The sequence below is a fragment of the Pelmatolapia mariae genome, linkage group LG12 (assembly GCF_036321145.2).
Source record: "Pelmatolapia mariae isolate MD_Pm_ZW linkage group LG12, Pm_UMD_F_2, whole genome shotgun sequence".
Lineage (NCBI taxonomy): Eukaryota > Metazoa > Chordata > Actinopteri > Cichliformes > Cichlidae > Pelmatolapia > Pelmatolapia mariae.
In genome coordinates this window covers 6,416,430-6,438,166 of record NC_086237.1, presented here as the reverse complement: position 1 = coordinate 6,438,166, position 21,737 = coordinate 6,416,430, and the positions used below count along the sequence as shown (strand labels likewise).

Here is a 21,737-nt window from a genome sequence, read left to right as displayed (position 1 = left end):
TTCGTTTCAATCACTTCATATTATAAGGTTAAAACACTGCAATATTAGAAGAGAATATTATCATCCAAAAGATCAAATGATTCCCTATGAGACAGTGGGAAGGAAGAACCCGCTTTTAACGGACTTCAACAGATCCAGGCTCAGGAAGGGAAACACAGAGTCACCAAACCAAACACAAACTGGAGAGTAGACAAAAATGACATCACGATGCATCAACAAGGAGCTGGAAAGAACCTGCTACTCAAATGTGAGGGCAAAAAATGCAAATTTCATATTTTTAAAAGGTTATTAAAAATGCTTTATGACAAAATGCATTTATTTGGTTTGCTTATTCATACGGTAAATTTTACTAATAGAAATACAAATATATAAACAAATACCTGGATGTCTTAATGAGAGTATCAGGTCATTCTGGATTTGTTGCAGAATAATAACAGTGAGTGTTTCCTTTATTTGTATATTCTGTTCCCTCCACCTGACAGAGGCCAGGAGCTGTGCAAACTGAAATAACGTACACTGCATTCACTAAATGCTGTTTGCTGTGATTTGATTTCCTGCAGCCTGAGCAGAAGGGGAACATCTCCCTCCTCCTCATGTGAGCTGGAGGCCAAGTGGTTCTGCAGTGGCACGTCTTGTGTTTGCTGGAGGCCGTGTTGATGCTGTTGTCCTCTGCCTGCAGGTCAATGCGGTTGTGCTGTGTCGGGTTGTCATGGTGACCGTTTCCAGCGCTCGTCGTCGTGCTAAGATGCTCAGTCCAAGCTCAGCATCAAAGATGCAGACCTATGACCTTACCTGGTGAGATACAATAAAGTTTGTAGCACTCTCTGTCACTCCCTCTCCTCCTGCTTTTTCTGTGCTCTCCTACGATTTTTTTTCTTCTGTTGTCTGGCCAAACTCGCTCTCTCTCTCTCTCCCTCTCTTATGCCTCTCTCTCTCTTCACACAGATACACACAGGCTTACTATTTTCTTTTTGGTTGAGCAACCCATGATGAATAGAGACAGTGTGAGAGACTGGGAGTTTACTGTGGGAGTTGTAAGTGCTTATCAGCTTAACACCTGGGCCCTGCACAATTGTTTCTTTGTGTGTGTGTGTGTGTGTGTGTGTGTGTGTGTGTGTGTGTGTGTGTGTGTGTGTGTGTGTGTGTGTGTGTGTGCGGTTGCTACAACTTTGCTACAACTGTTATTCTTTAAAGCACTTTTCTCCAAATACTTTAGAATTCCTTCTCACATTAAAGGACCAGATTGTTCCCTTCTCCTATTTAGCATTTCTGTTCCTATCAAGTCATCTTAAAATTAGGATACCTGAAAAAATGAGTTCCCTACCAGAATTGGAAAGAGGCACAGAGGAAGAGGACAGCCAATGTTTCAAACGCTCTCTGTAGATGTCGTACAGTACGGTGTTTGTTCGTTTTATGCAACAGTCATTGTTGCCCTTCTTTAAAAAGTGGTTAAGATGTTAAAATCATTACAGGTAGGGAAGAAATTATCATTTAATGTACATATACATGTACCTGTAGATATTTTATATGTAGAATGTGTGGGCATTCTTCAGTAATGTGCTTGTCAGAGGGTAATGCACAGGTCAAAATACTAAAATTAGAAAGTCTTGCTGTCTGAAGGAGAAACTGGGATCTCACATATTTTACCTGATAATTTCAGATTCAGGTAAACAAAGTGCTTCAACCCAGCATCAAGCAGCTCTCTTCCTTTTTATCTCAGCCCGATGGTAATGCCACAAAGCTGTTCCCCCTCTCGCTCTCGCTGTCTCTTCGTTCCCTCACAAACAGACTGAAAGTCTGTGCCAGTGTTACGTCAATTGAGGAGATTAGAGGGAAAACGACTTTCAAAAATAAAAGGGAAGAGAGTGTTGGCTTTGTCCTTGCAGACACAGTGTAGTCTGAAAACTCAATCTCTCTACCCAGGTGCAGCAGTGTGACAACAATAGTGGTTTGAACAAAAGCAACCTTTTCTGCCTTGCCCCATGAAATGGTTATTGGCCGTATAAGCACCGGGATCATTGAAAGAAAGATTGCAAAGGAACAGGAGCACGACTGTGGTAGGCGGTAAAATCTTTAGCTATGGAGAGATCTTTGATGAGAATTCAAGGAGGAAATATCTGAGAAGAAAATGTCATCAAAATAACTTGAAAACTCCGCTTTGCTTGTTCCTTCTGTCTGTCTGTCCTCAAGTTTTATAACAGGATTAAAAAAGAGAAAGAAAGGTACTCAGGAATCAACACAAGGTGACGTTTTCTTTCATAGGTGTGAGACCTCGAGCTCATGTTTGCACACACCCGGTGTTCATGGATGTTTCATGTACATGTGTGCTTGCAGGGCTGTGACCCGTCCAGTTCTGATCCTGCTGCCTGTCCTAGGTCTGACCTGGCTGTGTGGCGTGCTTGTCCATCTGTCTGTGGTAGTTGCCTATATTTTCATTGCTCTCAACTCCTTCCAGGTAAGCAAAGCCCCAGCTCTTTGGATATTGCTGTAATATTAGTGGTTACTTGCAAAGGGAAACAAAACAGCAGCTGAATTGTATTCATTTAGACAATGTGATATATAATCTTTCTTCTTGATTTACTCAGAGAGGAGAACTGTACTTTCTTAACTGTATTCAAATTACATCATTCATTTAGACTTTTGATGCCAAAAGCCACACTTCTGGCTTTATGACGTGCACATTTCATCTACAGGAGAGGCTCTTAAATGAGTAAATGGCATACATAAACATATAATACACAAGCTCAGCGTGATGAAACATTAATAAAACACACCACAGAGGTGTTTGGACCAAACAGTACTGAGGACTCCCTGAAGGTAACTGCCCAATGAGATGCTCTCAGATAACCGCATACTTCAAATGATACAACAAAGAGACAATAACAAGTATTGGTTGTTTTGTGATAACAATATGGTTAGAAAGCAGAGGTGTGAATGTAGACTGTCTAGTGAAAAGTAACATTTGTGCTTTATTAATCATAATTAATGCAACATTACAGTTGCTTATGTATTGGGGGTTATCTACCAACTGGAATGTCAGTGCTTTGAACCTCGGCTTCTCCAATCCGAGTTTTCAAGGGAACAATTCTATGCTGAGAGTAGCTCCAGGTGCATCAGTCAGTGAGTGGGTGTGATTAAAAAAATTTAAATAGTGCATAGAATAAAGTGCAATATGGATGTGTTTGTGAATTGGTGAATGTGTTGTGTAGTGTGGAAAGTCTTTGAACGCCCAATAAATGTTTAAGAATCTCCCATTGGCTCATTCAGGCAGCCTTTTCACTTTAATGGGTTCAATTAGGTATTCAAGCAATCAATTACTTGGTTACTTTTGTCAAAAAGTTTTACTGTTAAAATGTTTGCATGTATTTAAAAAGGGTTTAAAGCATTTTTTGGTTTCTTTTGTTGTAAAGAGTGAAACAAAGAACCCCAGCCTCTTCCAGTGGTTCAGTCTTCCACCACCTTCTTGGTTAGCAGCTGCATAGTGAAGTGTATCCAGTGCTGTGATATTGCAACTATACATGTTAGTGTAACCAGCACAACAGCGGAGAATACCACCTCTATTAAAATTCAGTACAGTAGTGGTGTATAAACACACAAAGCCTGAAAAGTGATGAGTGAAGAAGAAATGCTCAGTGCATCATGGGAAGCCTCTCAGAAGTCTATTGCACCACACCAGGGGATGGTTCAGTTTCACCTAATCCAACACGAATTATAAGCTTTATCAAAAAGACTCATTTTAATCCTAAAGTCCAAATCCAATTCAACTCAATTCAATTCACTTGTATTCATGAAGTGCCACATCACATCAACAGTTGCCCCTACAATAATACAACTATAATCCAAACTGGGGGCTGGTTCCATAGTAGAGGGGCCTGATAGCTGAACCTCTTATTGTACTTTAGGAAACTGTAGGAAGCACATGTAAGCCTGCAGTGTGAGAATGAAGTGCTGTTAGGATAATAAGGCACTCTGAGGTCTATGATTAGGAGAAGGAGCTGAAAAGTCAATTCTGAATTCAACAGGGAGCCACTGGAGAGAGTTAATATGGTATGGTCCCAGTTCTAGTTTGTCCTCTCGCTGCAGTGTTCTGCATGAAGTGAAGGAGTTTTAGGGCGAATGTCAGCTTTGATGATAAATGAGAACACCACATGCAGACTAATAAGCAGACAGGGGTCAAATGAGGATAACCTTCTATTGAAGGCGGGACTGAAATCCAGGTGATAACATAATAATGTTACTGCTGACATGTCTGAATAAATAAAGCTGGATATGATCTGCATAGCAATGATAATGTATGCCATCTTTTTAACACTATTCCCAAAGACAGCATACATATATAATGTCAGAAGTATTGTGTAATGTGAAATCACATTACAATCACATTATTGATACAGTGATGTCCTTATACATACATTCTTCAGTCATCTAGACAATAGACATATAACCTAACACACAGTTTGTAGCAATAAAAAGCAGTATGGCATTAAAACTGAATGTATGCCAACCAAAGCCAACAAGTACCTGAAACAGAGATGAGCAATCAGGCTGCCTTTCAGTTCAAGCCAATTCATGACTCAACAAAATTAGAGAGAAACACCAACAATCAGATAATTACCTATGAGCGAGCACCAGGAAAAAACATCCAGCAGAACCAGGCTAAGGGAGGAGTAGCCATCTGCCTCAAGTTAGGAGTAAAGGGAAGAGAAGGGAAAAGAGAAGAAGGTTGTAAGGAGACAGAAAACATCCACACTACGGGAGAAAGAAGAAAAAATAGCATTGCAGGCTCCATTTCTTCATTACTGCTACAGGGACTTATATCTAATAAGATTAACCCCAGTTACACCTCAAATATCAGCTTTCATAAGAGAATGCAGCCACAGATACATCTCCAGCACAGGCCTTTACAGAATTTAAAGCATCTGCAGCGTAGTTTAACAGAGTAGTTTCAAGATAGTGCATGGAAAAAATAAATACATAAAAACAGTACATACAGGATCATGGTGCCACTGAGTTGCTACCCATATGGAAAAGAAATAGAAAAAACTTATTACTTGCATCAGATGTGGCCTACTTCATATAGTGACTCATATAAGGCTTATATTATTTACTCATGAAAGTGGCCACTTTCTCATTACTTTCATATATTGTTTTAGTAAGTATCCAAAACATACAAGTTTCATTTATATAATTTTTCAAGGGATCTTATATCTGTTTTCACTCTTGTATGCTTTTCATACAAGTTTCACACAAGACAGATACAAACTTTATAAGATTTATATATATCTTTTCCATACGGGTATATTTTAATCTTTCAACACTCACCAGGTCACAATGAACAACTTTCTCTCAGTAGTCATCAGTGTTGGTCAAGTTACTTGAAAAAAGTAATCCGTAACTAATTACTGATTACTTCCCCCAAAAAATAATCCCGTTACTTTACTGATTACTTATTTTCAAAAGTAATTAGTTACTTAGTTACTTTTTAAAAAAATGATTTACAACCTGAATAGGTAATAAAGCAATAAATCTTTCAGCCCAATTCTATTATTTCTGCATAATCCATCATATAAAATCTAATCAAATGAAAAAGTCTCTTTTTAAAACTTGTTTTATTAGTTTTAATCTTTTAACTTTACACATCAAGCAAACATTAAATTATATGCAACATTCTCTGACTGGAAGAAATTTGTTTAAAATTTAAACCTATTTTCTGCACATAAAATAAAACAGGTTTTTTGTGTTTACACTCACTCTTTCAAATAAATGCACGTAAAACACAGCAGATAATAAATAAAATCAAAGACTCAGTGGTCCTGTTGCTCTATTTTCACCTGTATAGCAGGAGTGGGGCAGGCGGAGGTTTACCCTGGTGCAGGTGTGTCGTAGCGGTCAGTGGAAGAATCCGGTGTTCTGACAAACCATCCTACTTTGGCAAAACGTCCTACCGTAAGTAGTTTATGCACATTTCTGCTGTCACAGAGTAATTCCAGCACAAATGTAAGTTGGTATGACGGTTTGCCACTTAACTTTGCCCATCAGAGTACGCTTGTAGCTCATATTCACAAAGGTAGGATGGTTCGCCACTGAATTTTAGCTGTGAAAATATGCTTCTAGCTCAGATTAACAAAGGTAGGACGATTTGAATGAAATTTGAAGACTTAGTGAAATTACAGACATTATTATTCATGTTCATGGCAAGAAATAATACATTACCTCTTAAGTTACAAAGTTTGTTTGTATTGTGTTCAGGAAGTGGGGACAGTAGAAGGAAGTTTGACTTTAAGCATCAGTTTGCTAGGACCACACAAAGGCAAATGTGTCCGACAGTTAAGGGTATAAGAATATGGAATTCTCTTCAAGATAATCTCAAGAGTTGTACAAACATGCACCGTTTTAAAATGTGTTATATACTTAAAAGGATAAATCAATATGAAAAACATGAAAGTAATTTGGGCTAAATGTGGAAGGAAAAATTTTCATTGCCATTTAGTGCTGATTATACTGATTTGTTGTTTAGTTTTGCATTGTTACATAAAGATACATGTTAGAGGGTTTTTGGGGGGTTATTGGCGCCCTCTTGTAAGAATAATTGGATTGCAGATAGGGGGCAGGTGCTAACAAGAATTTATTCTTCTGCTCCTTTTCACCCATGGGTGCAGTGTTATATTAATGGGAAGGAGGATCTGTATGTAGGAAACGAAACACTGTTGAACCATGTGTGAAATAAATAAAGAAATGAAATGAAATGAATGAAATGAAATTTGCCACTAAATTTTAGCTGTTAGTATGCTTGTAGGTCACATTCACAAAGGTAGGATGTTTTGGCACTTAATTTTACCCGTCAGAGTATTTTTCTGGCTAATATTCACAAAGGTAGTACGGTTCGCCACTTAATTTCGTGTTGTGCGCATGCGCAGAAACAACGGGTAGGATGGTTTGTCAGGTAGGATGGATTCCCAGAACACCTGGCAGTTTCACATTCCCGTGGTGGCGTACTCGGTGCTTGCTCGGAAGTTTAGGGGTTTTTTCGCTGTAAAAAGAAGTTTTCCTCCCACGCAGTGAACAGCGGACGTTAATGTTTGTGTCACTTTTTACGGAATCAAACTCAAAGTAAGGTCAGTACTTCCACACTTTAAACGCTGCACGCTCATACTCTCTCCCGCACTCGATATATTATCCATTTTTGATCTGCACACAGCTGTTGCCACGAAGGTCGCACTCGCTTACGTCATTGTCATGAGACACTCTCGCAAAAAATCCACGGTTTTAGTAACGCAGTAACGCAGCGTGCTTACGGGAAAGTAATAGTAATCAAATTACCTTTTTTGCAATAGTAATCCCTTACTTTACTCGTTACTTGAAAAAAGTAATCGGATTACAGTAACACGTTACTCTCTGGTAGTCATTAGTATCAGTATTTTAGTAGTAATATGATTTTTTATTTTTTGCTGTGATATCTGCTGTTGTTTTTACTGTGTGTGTGTGTGTGTGTGTGTGTGTGTGTGTGTGTGTGTGTGTGTGTGTGTGTGTGTGTGATGCTGGAGACACCTCCTATATCACTGAACTTCAACAAGTAGTTGGTTTGAAGAACTCTGAGTGCTGACAGAAGACAAGTTTTGTTTATCTGATAGAATCACGAAGATGCAGGAAGTGACATCACTGACTTGAGCTCTAAAAGTGCACCACCACCAAGCTGCAGCAGTTCACCACAAAATACTTCAATATGTCTTTGCGTTCTGTTTATGTGTGTGCGTGCGTGCATTTGCACGCGTTTGTGTGTGCGTGCCCGTGTGCGTGCACGCGTGTGTGTGTGTGTGTGTGTGTGTGGGAGGTGGCAGTCAGTACTTTGAACGACAGGTCATACCACATCTACCTCGAGCTCTCCTGATAACACAGTACTCACTTCCTCTCTCACGTTCATCCCTACTTCCCACTTTCCACACACTGTCTCTGTTATTCTTATAGCTTTCTGTGCATCTCTCCCTCTCTGCCTCCTTCCTTCTCTTGTCCTTTCCTAAACCTCCCACCCCTCTTTGCCCTTCCCAGGTCTTTAATTAATCAAAATGAGCTAGCCCCTGGGTGACCCTCAGAGAGCTGCTAGTTAATTTAGATTTACTGCCAGTGTCCAGCTGAGGGCAGATAACACTACAGTAGGAGTTTTTCCTCATGTAGGTAGGAGGAGGATGCTGGGCCAGCCTGTCTTCTTCTTCTTTCCACAAAAAAGAAAAAACAAGGGTGTAGAGAGAAAGAATAATAACATATCATTTGAGGTTAGACATACTGCAGGTTATGGTGGAGGGGGGTACAGTAGCTATAGTACAGCAGTATAGCTACTATATTCCTATCTCTTTGTATTTACATGAGCATTTATGAGACTGTATGTCTTCTGCACCTTCAGCAAAGTCTGAAATTAAAAGTGTCACTCCAGGAAAAGACACAACATGTTTAACATCATGTGGATTTCTTCTGTTTCTAGATCCTTTTTAAACATTGGAAAACAAATAACTGTTGATTAATTGATAAATGTTCACACACTGTCCAGTTCAGTAGTTGGACCATTCAAGCCAGTTACCTATTAATCATACAATGAACTGACTGCATATTTAAATGTTTCACGACATCTCAGTTTACATTTATCATTCATTTTACACACTGTAGTTTTTAACTATGACCTGAGAACAAAAGTAACTTAATAATGAAAAAAAATATCTTTTTAATTTTTAGTAAAATTACATTTGTTTTCATAGTCAAAAAATAATTAAGAACTAAAGACATGTTGGACATATGTACTTAAAATACTTTTAAGAACACAAAGGTTTTCGTAAGAGCTATTTTTTTTTTCAACAAATGCACACAGAACATGCTTATTTTTACACACAAAGGCAATAACAAGAAAAAATTATTAACAATAATAAAGACCTAACATAACAGAAGCCATCCATGGGGAACCACAAACCAGTGTACTCTCAATGCTGGTCCCAGGCCTGGAGAAACTGGGAGGTTTGCATCAGAAAGGGCAAATCAAACAGGATCCATCAGGCCCAGGTTAGCAGCGAACACCTGCAGTGGTTTGGGCCAGCACGTTGCCAGTTGATACTGTGTTACTGCTGGCTTAATTGGAGTTGTAATTGGAGCACCCTTCAGTTGGTATAAAGGTGAACAGAGCAAAGGTGATGACGAGGTGTTGAGTAGGTATGGCGTTAGGAAAAGGAATGTGGAAGGATAGATGGTAGTGGACTTCCTGATAAGGATTGAAAGGGCTGTGCTGAACTCAGAGTGAAATATAAGAGAGGAGGAAGATGCCCACAGGTGTACTACATCCTGTGCAGAAGGTGCCAGAGACTGCAAGGTGGTATCAGCACAGTCTTTAGCGTACCTTTAGGATTAAAGAAGAAGCAGCAAGTGAGGGTAAAGATTAAATGTTGCTGGACAAGCTGACAGATGAGGTCAGGCAGGAGACTCTTTGGACTATGATGTCATTAGACAACACTGATCTGCAGTGAGAGTAGGGAGCAGGTGGGGAAAACCTGGAAATGTGGAGGTATGCTCTGTAGAGAAGGGGAATGTATGTCGGGAGCAGAAGACAGAATATATATGTGTGAATGGGAAGGCAACAGGTGTAACGGTGAAGATGCAAGAAGCAGAGGTAATGAAGGTGGAGGAAGAGTGCAAGGAGAGCTTCACAACATGCTAGTGAGATCAGCCAACATCTGGTTTAGACAGAGTTGCACAACAAACAGATGGGAGATGCTAACATTGTCTTTGGGAGTAATAAGGAGGGACGCAATTAGAAATGAGGCTGTCAGCTCAGGTTGGAGACAAAGTAAGAGACACGCAAGGCTGGATATTTGAAGAGGAGGGGTGGTGGATGTGTTGTACACAGGATGGATAATGAATGCTTACATTCAAATGCTTATAAAATGGAGTTATTATGAAGAAGAGGAATTCTTTGCTGAGGATTTTATTTTATTTCTGATTTGGGCGTCTGACAGCCTCATTCTGACAGAATTCAAAATCTGTGAATCCAGCCTGTTGAGTTCTCACATCACATCATCAATAGTTGTCTGCCATAGTGGATGTGATACTAATATTGGTTACTACTTGGCAGTGGTTTCTGGAGGGTGCTGTCTTTTGCTGGGTGAAAGCGGCTGCAAGGTGCTGCAGTAAAAACCTCCTAGGTATTGTTCTGATTGCTGGCTCATTCCCCATAGTTGCATGTTTGTCTGCAAACACTTGCTGAGCAGCAATGCAACTGAAAAAGTGTGACACAGACTGGAGATGGAGAAGGTTTGCCTTTAAAGTGAAACTTGTGCCTCAGTGCTACAGCAGGCATTTTTCAGAAGATACAGCTTTTACTTTGAAGGCGATTAATCTCCATTTCCAGTTGGTGTCACATTTTTCAAAGTTTCACTACAACTGAGAGAACCTGGACAGTGTTTGTAGGGTCCATCACTTCCATTCAAACTACAATTGCAGCACTATTGTAGCAACCAAAACAGTCACAAAAAGGGTTGTGCCAGCTGGGTAATACATTTTACCCAGCGACCACCAGCTGTCACTGACAATCTAGGGCTATGTGACTGGGGTCACTTGGACAAGTTAATATATGACATGGTTAGTGGTCACACATCTCAGTAAGTATTTCTATACATTTATTTCAGTTCAGCCTTAAGTATTTTACATGTAATTATTATATTTTACCCTATTGTTACATTATTAGCACAACATCTGATTACTTTCCACCATGTTGTGTTGCAGCCCAACTCTCTGTGAATGGTACTCATGGGCACTGATCAATGATCAGTGCTCTGTTTATCAGGTTGAGGAAACCTGCAGCTGAGACTGAAGAAGTCACTTGGATGAGTGATGAAACGTTTCTCCCACTGAAAACGCTGCGTCCAGATGAACAGAATCAGCTTTTTGGGGAGGCATGAAATGCAGTTCTAAAATTTGTAGTATTGCGTTCAGTTGAGCTGAAGCTGAAATTTGCTGACTCTAACTGCAGCTCTTGTCAGGAGTAGAAAACCACATCGAATGACGGTACCACAGTATGAAAGCTTTGTTTGAGCGAGGTTACAAAACAGAGCAGTGAAATCCATATAGTCAGTGAAAGTATGAATGGAGATGATTCTTTTCTGTCTTCATACGTGCTTCTTAGTGCACCTCTCTTCTCTCCACAGGGTCTGTACATCTTCTTAGTCTATGCTGTTTACAACAGTGAGGTAAAAATGCATTCAGTCCAGCTTTTGTCCTGCAAAATCAGAGCACATCCTTGTGCCAGCCTTTTGGACAAATCAGTGGGTGTAAAGACTGCTTCTCATTTAGGTGAGGAATGCCATAAAGAGGATCAAAGAAAAGAGAAAGGCCTTATCTTTCACGGTGAGTGAGCAGAAGGATCCATCAGGACAGAAAATAAATTCCCTCTTCAGAAAAGTGGACTGAAATATGGACTGCATTGTGATGTTTTGGCAGAACTGCTCCCAGCCAACCAGCTTCCTACCTTCTCAGAGGACCCCGATCACGTCCTGGGGCCACAGCCTACCGACGACCTCCAGCCCTGAGACCAGTGAGACGTCTGTACCTGCCGGCACTACTTCCACATCCATGGTCATCAAGAACGGTGAGCTGACGTGATGTGCTCCTCACTCAAATATCACACATTTTGTTAAGAACACTGATTGGAGTTTATTGATCATGTGTCTGCTGTTAGAAGAAGGCTCAGATTCAGCCAAATGCTGCAGCACTGGTCAGATGTACAGTGCAATAAGTAATGACCCAGAGCATACTGCAAAAAAGTGTTTCTCAAGCCAAAGAAACTGGATGTTTTTAGATGGCCCAGTCTGCTCTCACCCCAACACAGTTTCAGATACTGAGAACAAAACTGAATAAAGAGGTGGGTGAGGTGGGCGGAGCAATCTCAAAAAAACTTTTTGCAAACTCTGTGAAGCAGATAGTGATTATTAGCATCTACATGTTTTCAGGCTCTGTAGCCCTGGTTATCTAAATATGTATAGACCTGCCTGTATATTTGCCTCACAATCACCTCAGTGCTAGACAGTTTGCCATAATTGTCTTATTGTTGGGCTTTGGCTGATTACAAACCAAAGTTAGATAACTTTTTTATGATAATGTTTGATCACACTTTTTACATTTATGACTCAACAGGTTTATCGCCCAATGCAAAACACCAAATTAATCTGATTATGACCCTATCTGATGAAGCAATACCACTGCAGTATAGCTGAATGATATTTCTGTGAACACCATGACTACACAGCGGCTGCCTCCTCTGGAGACAGCAAGAAAACATCACCTTGATCCAGCTTCAGTGTTATGAGTCTTTGTGAGTTACAAAATCAGTGAAAGAACTTAAAAACTTATTGTGGGAAATATAATAAATCACCCATCCTTCAGACTTATCAGATGCTGTGGATGGGATGCATCCACCATCAACTGACTTTTGGTCATTGTGAATATTATCATAAGAAAACATTGAATGAAGTATTATTGTGGTGCAGTTACATTTATCTGCAAATCCTTCAGTTAAACTAAAGGCAGGTTTTGAAGACAAAAAGTCCTGCACAAGTTATTTTTCACCTCTAGAAGAATAGTGAGAACCATAGAGTCTGATTTATAACCAGGATATGTGCTTTAATGCACACATTAAGCAAACTAGGAGGTTAGTTAGGTGAGTTAGTTCAGTATTTGGACAAAGGCACAAACTCAGTAACAACACTGTGACATTTAGAAACATTTCATATCAAAATGATTCTGGAAAACTCATCCAGGCGTGGATGTGAATATGAGTGAGTTTGTTATCATAAAACTTATTGTTAGGGCTAAATCAGGGGACCATCAACCTGTAGAAGCATGAAAACTTCCTCATGTGCTTGGTTCAGTGGAGGCCTCTTCCTGTAAAAAGGAGTTCTTCTTCCCTGATATCACCAAGTCTTTACTGACAGTAAAGAATGAGAAATTCGTTACTCTAATATGTATAAAGTGCCTGGAGATGATTCTTGTTGTGAAATTAAGCTATATAAATAAAAACTAAATTGAGTTAAGGTCAAGAAAAAGAGCATGTTTGCTTCCAATATTCTATTAGAGATGACGAGCTGTCTGTGATGTGAAACGCTGAGTCAGGTCTACTGAGATGAGTCTCAGATTGTTACGTCGATGTTTGTGAAGGACACCTCAGCAGCGTATTTAAATGCACTGAGTCAGCATCATTTATGAACATGTTGGGTTAAAAGACAAGTGCTCACATTGCTGTGACTGCTGCATCACTATATCAGTGCCAAAGAATATGTTCTGTAATGTTTGTGATCAATGTTCCCTCTAATTTTTCATGTGTCTGAGCGAACAGACAAACTCCCTGAGCGGTCCCTTGGACCACTGTGAGCAACAGCAGACGTGAGCCTTATCATTTTTTGATTGGTCGACATTAGTGGTGCAACGGATCACGGTTGATCCGTAATCCGAACCGATCCCACTCCACGGTTCGGCACGCACGTGATCCGAAGATTCGAAAAAGAAGAAAAAAGTATGTGTATGGTGGCGTGGTCAGTCTGTCAAGCGATAGCTATGGTCAGCGCTAGCGGTCCAAGTGGAGGAGCAGAGGAGTTTGTGGTATCTAAGCAGCCCTTTGCTGCCCAATCCGACCGGGCTAAAGCTATTACAAAAGCTATTGGGGTGTTTAGCTGCAGACGGGAGGCTGTATTCCGTTGTGCAAAACAAGGGTTTAAACTAGTCAACGCGTTAGTTGACGCATTGACGCTGTGCAGCCCCAGGCACGGGGCAATCTGTGGTAACTAGTTAACGGAGATTTGCCGCGTTAATGCAGTTATGGCATTAACATCATTTTAACGAGATTTACGCTGACAGCACTAGCTTAAACTATGATGAACGTGCTTGAGCCACGCTATGACATCCCGTCGCGCGTCCACTTCAGTGACAAGATCGTTCCAAGCATGTATGAGCAGGAAAACTTTAAAGTTATGGCTGAGCTGTCCCAGGCATCTTCTGTTGCCCTAACTACAAATGGGTGGACCTCCAGGGCAACGGAAAGCTACGTGACCGTGACTGCTCATTATATCACAGCGGAGTGGTAGATAGAAAGCCCTGTACTGCCCTATATTGCATCTTAATTTGTTTTTATATAATTGCGGGAATGAGTCTTGAGTTGAATGTTTTTTAATAGGCAAAAAATACTTAAATAAGTAAATGGCGAGTTAAATTTTTGTCTTCTTTTGTTTTCTGCTGATCCGAAAATTGATCCGATCCGTGATGAAAAAAACGTGATCCGATCCGAACCGTGAGACTTTTGATCCGTTGCACCACTAGCCGACATGGTACATTTTTCCACCAATAGGTGGGGGTTTTTTTGGTGTTGTTTTTCCTCACAGGCGGAGAGTGCTTTCAAGTGTTTGCCTTATAAAATGCAGTTTTTACCGTTTCTTCCCGCAGTAAATTTAAACAACGATAGTATTCAGGAAGAAAACCAAACATTGCAGATATTTTTATCATAACTCTGGTTTTACGTGGCCTATCAACACAATTTAAAAACTGGTATAAAGTCCACACTTTTTCCATCTGTCCTGCTCACATCTCCAATGGTTGTGCACGTTGTCATTAACGTGGCTTCACTCCACATCAGCCACGCCGCTTTGCTAGCTAAAACACCGGTGTCGGCACATAAGGACGCTGTCATAGCCTGTCAATGACAGTATATATGAATGTGAACCGCATCATTGGCTGGATAAGGTGGCATCGTTCTAATCCCATACGGGAGCAGCCAGTAACTTACTGACTAACACTGCAAAACAGAATTGTTAAAGTATTTATTTTAATTTCAATTCTGGTTAGATTTTTTTTTGAGCAACGCAGATTTTCTGTGCGCAGAGACCGTGCCAGCAGTGCGCAATTGCGCACGCGCGCAGCTTAGAGGGAACATTGTTTGTGATGTAAATCCTCTAAAACAACATTTTCAAACAGTCCTGACAGGGATGCTGGACCAACCTTCAGCAGGTCATTAAAAACCACAACAAAAATCTATTCTCCATATTTCAGGTCACTGAAAGGTCGTCATCTCTGAACAAGACTTCCCTCAGAAGTCATTAGCCATGATGATTGAATGAATGATACGTTATAATAGTGTGCTTCAGACTCGGCTCTTTTCATAGATGAGTTGATCCCATCTGTCCTGCTGACATAAGGCAGTGATTAAACGCTTCATTGTTAATAAACAGAGGCAGAAACAAAAGAAAAAAGTTCTCCATGAAAATTCTCATAATGCTCTTTTGTCATTGAAATTCTTTGCATTTTTCATTCTCTCTGTGTTTTATAAAGCTTCCTTTGTACTGTGGTGTGCTTATATGACTACTTTGGCCTTGCATAAGCAACTGTGTGTGTCCTCAAAGACAAATGCAAACTTTAAATACAAATAGGTGTATTTTGTGCTTGCAGAGAGTTTCAGAAAGGAGAGCTTTGTGAGTTTCTTTTTGAACCAAGGATCCGGAAACCAAGTAAGTCATGTGTATGCATTATCAATACATAATGTTTTCTATTACATCTGCTGACTAATTATGAATGTATCGTGTTTTTGTCGTTAACAGGTGGTACAGCTGACGGGGTTCAAGCCATCAGGTACAGAGCTAAAATCCCCTGATACTGTGTTTGAGTTGGTTGGGAATTTGTTGCTTTACGTTCACAGCACAAATTCAACAGCAGAACAGAGAAAATGATGTAAAGAGAACTTGTGAGGAAAAGAAGAAAGTATCAAACATGATGAGCTGAAATAGTGGCACAGAGCAGAAAGTCAGAATTAAGGAGAAGCAGCAATAATTAATTACAAACTGACAGCAAACACAGCAATGCAGGGCAGAAGGTGAACAGTGAAGTGGAACGACTGAGTTAAAGGCCACGAGTTGTTTTGGTCTGATGTGAGCAGCAGTGACTGAACTCCACAGTAAACAGTAGCAGGAGCTCTTCTTCACACAGAGACACCCTCTCTGAAAAAAACAGCAGTTGTTGAAAATATGAATATTTTTGAGTTGAATTGATTTGAAGTCTGTTGCTGGGATCATTTAAACTGTGTGTCGAAACATAGAATCATTAGTTCAGTCGGCCTCAAATTTGATTACTATATTACAGAAGAGGAATACAGTCGGCTTGGCATCTGGGTTCAAACACACACGAGTGTAGGAGCATTGAAGCACCAGGCCCAGGTAGCTTAAATAGTCTGCCAGACAGGGAGGATATATTTGGTATATGACACGAGGAGTGGGTGCATGTGAGTGTAAATGATGTATGCCTGAACTCGCTCACAGACTTCACTTGGTGCTCTCCATTTCAGACAGGCAAACTGGATTTATCACGGTGTGCAAAAATCAGACAATCACAGGATTTCAGGGGGTCATAAAATAAATGAAATCTGTGAAATCCTATCAGCTCATTGTCGGCGTCAGTACCAGAGAAGTAAATTGCATTGTTGACCACTTAATATCCAGTTGTTGTATAGTAGCCAACAACTGTCCTTGTGGCTTAGCTGTGGCTCATCAGTTGGTTCAGGTTGTCCCTGCACTACCTGATGTGGGGACAACCTGCCCCTTGTTCCTCCAGTGTGCAGTTGTAAGTGTCCTTGGGCAAGATACTGAAGCCCGTAGATGAACTGTAATTGGTGTGTAAAGTTAAAGCAGCTTGAGCAGTCGGTACAAGTCTACCTACCATTACACTGACGTATAGAAAGAGTGTGTAATTAAACCTTTGTTTCTATGTGCATATGAAACCTTAACCCTGGCCTGGTGGTGGGTGCTCCATACTGAAGCAGCGACTTCTGTGATCTTTCTGATCAGAGAACCTCTGATGGCAGAGCTGCGTTTATTCACTCTTTGTGAGATGAGTTTGGTCAATGCCATCACCTATAGGTTTCTGAAAATGACTGCGTGCTGTTGGCTGCCTCTACCTTTTTAAATCCCAATATCCATCTGTGGCCTCTGTGCCTTCACAGCTTCCAGTGTTAGGAGTGCTTCGAGTCCTACCTGTTTCTTCTTTATCTGCCTTCAAATCACACTACACGGCGTATTCAAAAAAGCCTTGAGAACAAAATAGAAATAAGCATCTGCAATTATGCTCATTCAAATTCCTCATTTGACATTTGAGTTGGCTGAATGAAGTGACTCATATACTTCAGTGGGCTTTTGTTGATATTATCTTTTAATAGTATAAGAGCTCTATAATGCTGTTAGAATGTGGAATGCTGTTTTTAGAGTAATTTCAATGCTTGTTGCACAGAGAGCAGAAGAAAACATAGTAGCTGTAATTTTTCACTTAGGATGATGAGATTCCTTCCAATGGTGTGAAGAAAATCCACATTTAATAGAGAGAGAGCTGAGGTGCAAAAATTAAGGAGGGGCAGGTTACCTTTTCTCCCATTGTCTCTATTTCCTGCTTAGTGTGTAGCATTAGGCCGCATAGCTGTCTTTCATAAAGATGAATGTGCAGACACACACAACAGATGGTCCCCATATTTCCAGAGGGCTAGGTTGTCTTCAATGGCTCCAAATTGGCCGCCGGTAGAGAGAAGGAAGTTTGGAATAGATTCATTAAATGTTTAGGCGCCTAGGACGATGGTTTGGAGTGCTGCGGGCGTTCATTGTTGACAGCAGAGACAAAGCAGAAGTTCATTCCCTTAATCAGAAAAATTCAGCGCTGGCCATTCATGCTGTCAGCCATTAACCACTCCAGCACCTGCTCTCTCTCGCTCAGCCTTTCATTCCTCTCTGTCCCTCTCTTCTCTTTTGTACACAAACATGCTCTCACTCCCGTAACACAGACAACATTAAATGTCAGACGGAGCCGGGAGTCATAGCTAATGCCTTTCACTTTGCTATTTCAACGCAGGTTGTTGAACTACAAATGGAGTGGAACCTATACTCAGTATCTACACACGCATCTTCATCGTTGTCATCACGCTGAAAGAGGACCGCACACTGCAGGAGGAGAAAAATGGATGAAGATGAAGCCCCGATGCCGTCACTGTCCTCTTCTCAGATCTCATCAGAATCCGTCTGACAATTTACTCATTTGATATCTGGCAAATGTTGGACTGAAGAGGCTTTTAAATCCCAGGACACGCAGTCCACACGCAAAAATGTGCTCTGGTTTTTCACTGTTGTTGCTTCCAACCGCTCCAGAACAATGTGTCCATGTTTTTCAGTTCAAGGTGCAAAATCAGAAGCAGGTTTTACGACCTCACACTTAACTTTGAGCAAATCCAATGTCCAACAGGTGACCCGCAGCGCAGCGATAGATTCTATCATTCCATCTTTTGTTAATGAGAGAAAAGGGCACAAGTGTGATGTCAGGAATTTTTATCAAGGTAATTGAACTTTTTTTTTTTAATTAAAAAAAATCCAAGCAGAATAGAGCCAACACCAAAGTGCCTAAGACTGCAGTCTCTCCACGTGACACTTGAGGCAGGCTCCAAATCCAAATCAGTCCCCGTAAACTCGACAGCATTAAAAAGCATGTTTACAGCCTGATGCTGCTTTTACTGACAGGCACCTGTAACCAACAGGTGTGTGCTAACTCCTCCACCATCAGCGTTATCTGACAAATACTGTGTGGGGCAGTGTGCTCCATTTTGGTCCGCATTTATTAGTCTGTCTTCAGCTAAGCACTAATTAGCACATATCTGTGGATCGGGCCTGCACAGAACACCAGCACGATTCCACCAAAACATCAACATTAAGGCTGCAAAATACTGAGTCCATAAAAACACGAGGAAACTTATCTGTGTCCATCTTTTATATACAGGTACATATAATCAGACACAAATTAGTGATGTTTCGTTTTTGTCTCGGGAGACCTTTGAGTTTGTGGCCACTTGTTTAAATGTGTGTAGAAATATTTTGCCACAGTAACCTTCACCCTCACTTCACCCAAATAACATCAGCTCTGAGGTGTTTCGCGGTGCTCCTGTTGTCAGTCAGTTAGAGCTTTTTCCAGGTTTCTGTGATTGCAGATCTAAAGTACCTCCCTGAAAACTGTTCCAGGGAATTCTGCATCATATTCAGGAAACAACAGGAACAACTGGAAGCTGCTGCCATAATGGAACAATATTACAAAAGAATTTCTAATACAACCATGTGCAAGTGTCTTTGTATATGAGATCTAATCATATTTTCCATTTAGACACATTTAGACATGTTGCTCTCTCATTCATTTAAATTTCATGCACAGTAAATGCTAGGCTTCATTCTGCTTCCCCCTGTCCACAAGTTCAGTGGAAATAGCTCCGATTCAGGCTCAGCATTAAAGATGAGAAAAAGGAACAAATTCAGTGTACCACCCAGATTATTAATGTGGGTTTAATGTTCATAAAGTAAGACTGTAGACGTACAGTTCAACATGTGGCGTGTAAAACACAGATTTGTACTGACCAGATCTCAACAAACAAGTGGAGCAATGAGTATGTTTGTGTGGGAGAACGTCTTAAATTGGATGTATCTGACTCGTGTTATTTGCCACAGTGACTGTATGCTCGTGTATTACCTTTTGTTCTACAGCAATAACGGTCTCAGTATGTGGAGGGGGAAAAATCAACATACTGTTCAGATATCAAAGTAAGAATTTTACATGTTTTTATAGATCATGCATATTTAGAGATTATGTAGTTGGACAGTAGAGGAAGACAATTTCTGTTCTGGCAGCCTTAATCGCTTAATATCCACCAGATCATTGGCGAACTGTCTGTGATTAAATTAACATCTACACCTTTAAATAGAATTTTATTTGAAAGGCCAATAGAAGCTTTAGACAGAAACATGTTGTTTGTCAGACGTCTAGTCTGCCTGTTTAGCATGTGGCTAACAAACAAACCCTAGACAGGTCACTGATCAGCTGGTAGATGTTGGGAGGTTAAAAATATTTTTTAAATGCATAAATAAAAACATCTTTAAAAGACGTGTTACCCTTTGGAAGAACTGTCAGTATAACTGTTGTATATTTCAAACTACTGACATTCCTGTCAGGATGTCACTCATGTTTTACAACATAACATAACTGATGGGAATACTGTATTTCCACAGTAAGAGAAGGCTCTGTGCCTTTTGTGCAAAGCTGATGAATGTTGTGTAAAAACAGCCCACACACCAATCGAGCTTTACTTCATTGATTTTTTTTATTGGTTTGATGCTGTTACAATAAAATATATTTAAAAAACGAAAAAAGATTTTGGTCACTCTCTCTTTGGGGAGAAAAGCACTTCAGTTTAAGACAGGACAGACGCTCAACTCACAGGAAAAAAAAGAGTGAACCAAGACCAGAACAAAGAAAGTGAAAACAAGAGAATCAGTTCCACAATAGTAGCAATTTGACCTCAACATAAAGCAGAGAACTTTTTTGTGCTGAAATGTATCTTTATCTTGCAGCAGATATTCACTTCACAACATAAATATACTATACAGAGTGATTACACATAACTATCTCAATTGGAACACTAAGTGTGTATGTGTGTGTGTGTGTGTGTGCAGGTGTGTGTGTGTGCAGGTGGTGTGACAGACGTAAAGGTAAGGCTGGAGGAATGATTGTCTTGGTAGACGCCCACATCAGTGGACCAATAACAAATGATCTTAAACAGCTGCACAACATTAAAACATCTGACTCTGTTTTTAACTCTCACTGCCACTCTGACTGTGTGAGACCCTAACCCAGTGTGGGACAGAACACACAAGTGTTACTTTTCAACAAAGGAAGTGCCACAGATGATGCTACAAACACAGACTTCAGGGTTGCGATGCAGTGGATGCCAGACTGCCTCGGTTTAAAGCACACTGTCATTATTCTTTGTGGTACAACGTTTCTCTGATGGCTCCACGAGTCGTTGCACACATTGCTCTTTCACATAGTGCTCACTAAATCTGTATCTACGGAAAAGAGAAATGCCCACTAAGCAACACGTCAACAACAACAGGTCAGCTGTACAGGTTGTTGTAAGCTAGCTTTGTCTCGCTGCTCTCGTTGAGCACTGTCACTACCCGATCCGTGATGATGTCATCAGAATGGATACATCACTGAGTAGTGGGTGGAAAATGAAGATAAATAACTTCTTCTAACATTCTTAAGGCTGAATAAACAAATTAACTATTTATCCTGAAAATTGGAGGTCAAATTTCAACAAATGAGAATAACACCTGATTTTTGTTTATATACATAATTTTAAAAACAAACAAACAAGTAAATGCATTATTCATCAGATATCTCTAAATATTGCCGTCACTTAAAGGAAATCTATAGTGGAGTTCCCAATTTTATATTTTGTCTTGTATCCTGTTACAGTGGTGGATGTTCATATTAAACATTCAAATAATGAAGTCAAATAAAGAGAAATCCCTGTGAGCCTAAATGTTTTCCCTCTGAAAACATTTAGGTCTGTAATTATTTATTCAAGCATGTTAAGTGAAGCTGAAATGAGTTTAACCAGATTCATCAATATCCTTCTCTTATGTTTCACTTCAGTTTTATTCATATAGCACCAAATCAAGGTGCTTTGTACTGTAAGGTACAACAATAATACAATATTATACTTTTCAGTGTTTTGTTTTGTTTTTAGAAGCTGCCAATAATTCAGTTATTAATAAGTTTGAATGTGTGCATCCCAAACATGGTCACCTGGCTGTGACCACAGAAGCTCCACCCACCATTTAAAGGGGGGGGGGGGGGGGGGGGGGGAAGGTAAA

General features: G+C 40.2%; 1 protein-coding gene across 1 annotated transcript in view; it reads left to right on the top strand.

The window, feature by feature from the left end:
* Window positions 1-18,000, top strand: part of adgrd2 (adhesion G protein-coupled receptor D2) — a 57,845-nt gene extending 39,845 nt beyond the window's left edge. Inside the window, exons 18-25 of the mRNA XM_063490427.1 lie at window positions 680-795; window positions 2,335-2,455; window positions 11,181-11,222; window positions 11,326-11,379; window positions 11,473-11,620; window positions 15,463-15,521; window positions 15,612-15,642; window positions 17,899-18,000. Coding sequence (XP_063346497.1) covers window positions 680-795; window positions 2,335-2,455; window positions 11,181-11,222; window positions 11,326-11,379; window positions 11,473-11,620; window positions 15,463-15,521; window positions 15,612-15,642; window positions 17,899-17,906 — 579 coding nt within the window. The 3' untranslated portion in view covers window positions 17,907-18,000. The remainder of the gene's footprint in view (window positions 1-679; window positions 796-2,334; window positions 2,456-11,180; window positions 11,223-11,325; window positions 11,380-11,472; window positions 11,621-15,462; window positions 15,522-15,611; window positions 15,643-17,898) is intronic.
* The last annotated feature ends 3,737 nt before the right edge of the window (window positions 18,001-21,737 follow it).